Source organism: Dipteris shenzhenensis, chromosome 8, assembly GCF_047967505.1.
Source record: "Dipteris shenzhenensis isolate YYH24624 ecotype China chromosome 8, Dip_SZ_1.0, whole genome shotgun sequence".
Classification (NCBI taxonomy): domain Eukaryota; kingdom Viridiplantae; phylum Streptophyta; class Polypodiopsida; order Gleicheniales; family Dipteridaceae; genus Dipteris; species Dipteris shenzhenensis.
In genome coordinates this window covers 9,310,508-9,318,061 of record NC_141603.1, presented here as the reverse complement: position 1 = coordinate 9,318,061, position 7,554 = coordinate 9,310,508, and the positions used below count along the sequence as shown (strand labels likewise).

The 7,554-nt window shown below is 41.5% G+C and overlaps 1 protein-coding gene across 1 annotated transcript; it reads left to right on the top strand.

Annotated features, from left to right (window-relative positions):
* The first annotated feature begins 5,400 nt into the window (after positions 1 to 5,400).
* LOC147899068 (phytolongin Phyl2.1-like) lies at positions 5,401 to 7,068 on the top strand. Its single transcript, XM_087378271.1, has one exon. It carries the CDS (start codon positions 5,762 to 5,764, stop codon positions 6,635 to 6,637), a length of 876 nt encoding a protein of 291 aa, XP_087234397.1. The 5' UTR covers positions 5,401 to 5,761; the 3' UTR covers positions 6,638 to 7,068.
* Positions 7,069 to 7,554: the final 486 nt, after the last annotated feature.

Sequence of the window (7,554 nt, the reverse complement as noted above, 5' to 3'; positions counted from 1 at the left end):
ACTTTGCAGATCCGCAACCAAATAGGGTAAGTATATAAATCTATATATTCATAATGACTCTTGTACAAATGCCATTGTGAAACAAAATATACACAATAGGATGATCCCCATTCATGTGGGGGGAGGACAATGGTCCATGCCAAGTATTTGTTAGATACTTACTTTGCAGATCCGCAACCAAATAGGGTAAGTATATAAATCTATATATTCATAATGACTCTTGTACAAATGCCATTGTGAAACAAAATATAATCTAATCTTTCTTATTATTGTTCTTGATTGCAGGTTTGAAAGGATAGCTTTACATCAGTGTACGTGGATGGATACAGATCCATGGTCATATAAAAGATATTAAGTTATGCTCATAAAGTATCCCAAGGGAGACACATAGTGAGATCTAGAGCTAGTACTTCCGAAAGCAAGGAGCCTACAATTGTTACTAAAGGAAAGGAACCTACCACCACAAGTGGTATGGAGGAGCAAGGGGTGAAGAAACCATCGTAGTTGAGGACAATCCCAAAGTGGAAGAGAAGCTTTCCAGTGAGGCCCATCATCGACATACGGAGGATCCATAGTAGCCTGAGGAGCATCCTCAGCCTTCACAGTAGCATGATGAGCTGCCTCAGCCTAATCAGCAAGTAGCAGCAGCCTCCTTCACGATAGTAGCTTGATGAGCAACCTTCATAGTAGCCTCCGACTTCATCTGCATAGGAGTAGCTACATATTATCATCATAGTTGGACTTTAGATTTTGATTATGACTCACTCATTGTATTGATACAATACCTATAATATGAGTTTTTATTTATCTCAACAATCCCATTTGGGATGTCTCTACTTATGTATCATTGATTTTTGTATTGATACAATTGACATGTAATATGACTTTTGATTTCTCTCAATGATTTCTTTACATATCATTATTCTTTCTCTTATTTGTAGTGTGTATAACATGTAGCATTAGTCTATGGTAGAAATATTGAGTTCAAATCAAGAATCAAGGGTACCTTCTTACAAGGCTTTAAAGATAACAAATGGAAAATCAGTAAAATTAACAAAGATTGAGACCTTATCACTTGTAAAATCCATAAGTTTTCCATTATGAATAATTCATGTATAAAAGTTTCATATAGTATTAAAAAATTCAGTTTGCATTACTATTTTTTACAACTGAAGGAGGAATGTTACAACTCAAAGTATGTATACAGCTTTAGAGCTAGACTAGTAGCATAGCTTCTTTAGGATGTTTCCCCAATAATTGAGAGTACAGAGCTAGACTAGTAGTAGAGGTTCTCTAGTTGCTTCTCGAATAGCTCAAGAAGAGATGACGATGAGATGTTGGAGCAGACGTTAGAGGAGCAAATGGTACAGGAGGAGCTGGTGCACGAGGAGAAGATAGAGGATTGTGTAGGTGCATCACATGCTCCAGCTGCATCACAATCCTCCTGAGGAGCATCCAGGTATAGCAGAACCTGAAATTCTCCACCGCCGCCAGCAATAGAAATTGCATTTAGAATAAGATCCAAAAAAGCACTAGCCTATGAATGAGGATTAGCCTTCTCTATGAGTTGGACCATGGTAGATATCTTCACATGTATACAATCACTAAGATCAGTGTGGCTATTGGTCACTAAATTGTTGAGAAGTCCTATACATGTTCAAAAATCATGTGAAATCCTATACATTGTTATTGAGAAGTAATATAAACAATCTCTCCAATGATGCTTTTGCATTGAATTGTGCTCTCCCTTCTATGCAATAGTTGTTGAAATATTTTGTTAGTAACAAATGAAGACAATGAATGAATCATGTAAATATAACAAATGAAGATAATAAAGAAACGATTAGTAAACACTCTATGGACCTTTTTGTTGTTGATAATGAATGAGAATTCTTTCGAAATACTATCCTCTGTCTCCACACGAATGTCATGATGCAATTCAAAATACTTCCATCTTCATAGACCTTGATTTCCAATACTTTTTTTTCAGGTCCAAACAAGTTAACGTCTTGGTCCACTGGAACTAATTTATTTGCAATGAACCTACTGCGTTTGAAGTAAAAAGAAAATATTAAATTATGGCTTGCAATCATATACTTAATGGTAACCGTACTTGGCACCACCTCACAGTAGACCTTGTTCGGTATTAACTTATACCAACCATCATCCAAGAAGTTAAGGTTCTCTTCATTTCCAATTGTTTTGTAGGTGAGCATTGTTTTGCACACCTTGATTGGATACTTGTTAAACAGGTCAACAAAAATAGTGATTGGCATGCATACATTGATTTTTGCAATTCTTGTAGCAATGCCTGCATGTAAAGATTGTTGAACTTTTGCAAATAGCTTAGCCCTGTATGTCTCTGTTGCACTACTAGGGGGCATTGGCCAGTCTATTGTATTCCATGGCAGAAGATCTTGTTTCCTCAACACACCGTGAGTGTTTGCCTTGTTCAACAATTCATAAAAATGGTCATAGAAGAAGATACCTGTCTATGCTAATTGAGTTGCATATCTACCTTGATATTGTAATTCTCCTATTGCTCCATGCAAGACATCTAAGAATCCCAAAATGCATTCCACCGGCTGCCATTCTTCATATGATGATGGATACATATCTAAAAACCAAAACACGTTTTAGTTTAAGTAGAAAATAGCAATGTTTGAAACTACCATTCCAAAACTGAAAGGGTTAAAAACTCATAATTGGGCCTGTGCCATGGAAGATAATCTACATAATCACGTAGCACAAGTTCATTGTGCATATATATACATGCTTAACTAGTATTTTCTTAATACCTTTCTTACCATCTATTGTTCTGAAATCTTTGACCTTGCCTTTCCAAGAGGCCAAAAATATATTATTTGACCGTCGTTTTTTCCTCCTCGTTGGCTGCATTAGCACCTAACTTCCTTGCGACACAACCATCTTTTGCCAGTGACCATCTGCACTCACCCTATTGGCAAACTCTATAGATGATATGCATGTTGTAGGTCACCGAGGAAAAACTCTCATCTCTATGTCTTGGTCTTCTGCATTCTGAGTTACACACTGCTTCGCATTGGGACGCCTTGGGTTGCATGTTGCCATGGATGATTCATGAAAGAGAACCAAACTTGCAAATGGGTGAAATGCAAGTGAGAGAACTAGGAGGAAAAGTAGGAACACAAGCAACAAAGCCTGTTTAGGCAAGAAAGACGCCTGGGGGTGCTTATTGCCATGGATGAAAAGTGCGAGTAGGAGAACTGGGGGGGAAAATAGGCCTAATCCTAGACTCAAGAAAGCACATTTGAATCTTTGATTCAAACAAGCGGGAAAACTTGTTTAGGAGGGAAATCATATTTCAGTCCGTGATCTTTTTTTTAAATGACTCCTTGTCAAGCTTATACAATTGTACATCCATAAAGTTTTGTCTCTTTCTCTTATTATGTGAAACTATTTTGTATTTTCTCGACGTTACGTTGGCCCTCTTGTGATTGGTGGAGAGGGATTTTTCATTTTGGCCAAAAGGCCCCATAATGAGTTCCCTTTTTTCCTAATGGGGCTAGAGGGACCTCCATAAGGGCCTACTACAACTAGCATTACTAGCTTAACATAGTTGGTAGGCAACTTGTGTCATCCCGATGTTTGCTTAGTAAAGCTCTCTTGGTGTTGTGCCTTTAGGTTTTTGGCCTGCCATGGGTAGGCCTTAGTGAAGGTTGTGGTTTTGAGATGGGAAAAATAAAATCATTGTTATTATTTATGCTCTATTACGTGTTAATTTGTGGTTGGTGCACTTGTAAAGTATTGATGATTTGGGGTCCCCTTGTATGACTTTTGGGCCGTTCGCATTTACTCCTCTTTGCACACTCTTAATCTCCTTCTTTCTTTTCACCTTGGGGCCTCCAATTTTGTGCTCTCTCTGTGCATTTTTTAGGTTAGGTTGAGAGCCAAACTAGGATGCTAGGTGGAAGATGTGGTGCCTCAGCTCCTTGGTAGGGTGCCTCACACTTTTGTTGAAACCACAATGCATATTATTTTTATTAAGGAGTAAGACGACTAAAACCATTTTGAATAAATGCTCTTCAAATACACCTTCCCAGTGTTTCTCTAATTTAGTGTTCTTGTGGCTAGCATTTTGTCTATCCAACAAATGTGCTCTTGTTACCTTTTATTTTATGATTCTTCTTAATGGTTGGTATCTTCATGGATGCATACTATCACGTTATTCAAGCAACTCTTATAAACTTGAAGAAAGTGTTACCATTGAGGCTCCCCCCCCCCCCTTCCCCCCCTCCTTCTCACTTTCCAATTCCCCCCTCCACACACACGCATGCACACTCACACGATCGCACACATGCACATATATGCACACGCATGCATGTGTACACATGCACACATACACGTGTGTGCATGCACACACACACACACACACATACACGTGCACGTGTGCATGCATAGACACACACATACACGCACACATGTGCGTGTGCATACATGCACAATTTTGTGGGTTCATGCACAAAATTTTGTGTGTGTGTGCGTGCACGCACGTGCACATGCGCATGTGCACTGTGCACGTGTGCTTGTGTGCATGTGTACACATGCATACACACGTATGTGCACACGCATGCGTGCGTGCATGGCACACACACACAATTCTATGGGCTTATGCACAAAATTGTGTATGTGTATGTGTGTGTGCACATGCACACGCCATGTGTGTGCGTTCTTACAAAAAAAAGTGTGTGTGTGTGTGTGTAACCTTCCTTGTGTAGTAAATATATTAAAGTAAAGGTGGTCAACCCAAAAAAAAGACCAAAAAAGGAGGGTGTAGAAGAGAGATCTGACAAAGCCATAGCGGCAAGAGATTTGAACCTTCCTTGAAGCAAAACAGAAGTTATTTGGACGTCGAATTTAAAATTATTTCCATCTCTGTACCAACAAAGATTATCTTTCCAAACACCATCTTAACATTTTGCCATGATGTTTTGTTTTGATGCTTTGTTTCAAGCATTAGCTCCTTCGAGGAAGTCTAGAAAGAGATGGATGCTGCTTTTGGGGAACTTCCACGTGTCCAAAAAGCACATTTCATAAATACAAAATATAATGAACAAAATCAACCTTAACATTGTGGACCTAAGCATGTCGGGGCTACAAGAGGTTACAAATGGGGGGAAAAGGTCGAGCGGGGACGAAGCACCGACAAGGGTTCGGGTCGAACAAAACATGTGCGAAGAAGTGGTGGGCAGGGAACGGGAAAGTGGTGAAAGGAGCAAGCGGGGGAGGCAAGGAGGAGAGGGCGGGGCGAAGAGGGGGGAGGGAAGAGAAACCTCCACACGTGTGTGTATGTCACGCGTGTGTATGTATGTGTGTGTGTGTGTGAGAGAGGCCCTTGTAGTGAGCCGGCTATGGTGGATCTCCAGGCAGGCATAATTCTGGGTCTGTCTTTTGTTTACTTGATCTTCTTCTCCAACACCTTTTTCCAAGCTTCCGCATCTCCCTTCTTTCATTCATCACTTCCCCCTCCTTTCGCTTCACTCCACCCTTCTCTTTGAAACCGATTCACCTGCCATCTCCCGATCTCATCCATATTGACAACGATGTCTTCCCACCTCCCACGTCTGCTTCCCCGTTATCGCTGAGTTTTCGTTTGGTGTCTCTTTCATGACGCCTTCTCCCGTCCGGTCAACCGTTGATATGCCCCTATCTTCTTTTTGAGTAATCCTCCTCTGCGCCGGAGAATTTTTGGTTCCGAAGCTGGCTTTAGCGCTTTGCGACTATGGGGCCGTTTCCCAACCTTGTTTACTATGCTGCCGTCGCAAAGGGCTCTGTGATTGTAGCCGATTACGCAGATGGGAACGCAGACCTGCCTCCCGTGGCTGCGAAATGCTTGGAGAACGTGCCTCCCCTCCATAGCAGGTTTAGCTACACTACTAAGAAGCGCATGTTCATTTGTCTGATCGAGGGCTTTTTTATCTATTGTGCAATCATGGACGAGGCACTCACTAAAGCAAAAGCATTCTTGTTCTTAGAGCAAGTAAGGGATGCGTTTAAGACATTGCTGAAAGAACGAGGAGTCGATGCCGAAACCCTGGAACCTCATTGCTTGGACGACGAGCTGGCTCCCATTTTCAAGCATCTTGCTGCCCCGCTCGTCGGTCTTCCTCAGAAGGAGAAAGAGCGTATAGAAGAGGAGCTCCGCGCTCAACGGGAGGCGGAAGTGGAACTTGAAGTCAGTTCTCCATCAGCTGTCGCTCCTTTGCACGAGGTGAGTGATGAGGATTTCGATTTGAAAACCGAAGAGAAACCGCTAGGATCGCGATCACCATGCAGGCCGTTGGCAGGAATAGGAAAGAAGGGTAAAAAGAAGGTGAAGGACCAGGTAAACGAGGTGAGGGAAATAATCCTAGAGAATCAAGGGAAAGCGATGGACAAGGGAAAGAGGCTGGAAATTATGGTGCAGGGGGTTACTACTGCAGCTCCAAGTTCACAAGTGCAGAAGACTGGAAGCAGGGAAACCAGGGGGCAGCAATTGGCTCAAAGAATGTGGTGGCGTAATGTCAGGCTTGTAGTCATGCTGGACATTTTTGTTTGTCTCATCCTTCTAGCCATTTGGCTCGGAGTTTGCCAGGGCATTAGCTGCCTCGAGAAATAAGTGATTCTGCAACATCAAGACAGCGTTTTCTTTTTCCTATAGCGGAATTTTCATGGACGCACTAGTGTGTGATGGACACATAGGAAGCTTCTCATTCTTTCATGTAAACTTTGTAGCGCTGTATAATTCTGAGGATACATCTTTCACGATGCCCTCCTTAGTGATCTAGATTCCCCCAGAAAGCCCACTTAGGCATTGCGAAATTCCATTTTGAAGTGGCATTATGGGACAGGACCACAGCAGGTCTAGCACCAGTAGGTCACTTGTAGGATACATTCATGGCTGGGGAGGTCTACATCAACATCATGGTACGCTGTCAACAAAGCTTGCCTTTCTTTTGTCGTTTTAAAATACACAATAGATCCACTTTGCTGATTCAATTTGAGTGAATTGTACTAAGCTTGACAGAAACTTTACGAGGCCACTGTGCAATTGTGATGCTTGTGATGTATGCAAGACTGTTCCACAATTTTCTATTCTTGCAGATCCTTTTTTGTCAAGTGTTATATACAATGTGAATTGTCGTCGTTTGCTGTTGTTGTACTCTTGCAATGCTTTGAATGCCTTTTCAAAGGCTTTTGGGACGGTCCTTAGCAATGTAAGGAGCATGAAAATGGACAATGAAGTCAGAAGCTCACATTGGGAGACAACAATTTCTGTGGCCACAAAATATCACAAGTTATGCACTGCCTTAGAGCCTTATTCTTTGCTTATCTACTTTGGTTGCATCTGTTTTTAATTAAATTGAATATGATAATCGTTCCTTATGGTTTTTGGGAGTAAGGAAAGCCAATCAGGTCTTGGTTAACACCTTGAAGGCATGCTTGTCGGAGTCTAGCTGAGACTGAGAAAAACCACTTCATGACATCATCACTAGTGTGCAGGCATTTGGACAGTTGTAGCTATGAGCTCTTGCA

What these genes read in the sequence shown, in the direction of transcription:
- LOC147899068 (XM_087378271.1), top strand. Translation starts at nt 5,762, where the DNA reads ATGGGGCCGTTTCCCAACCTTGTTTACTATGCTGCCGTCGCAAAGGGC.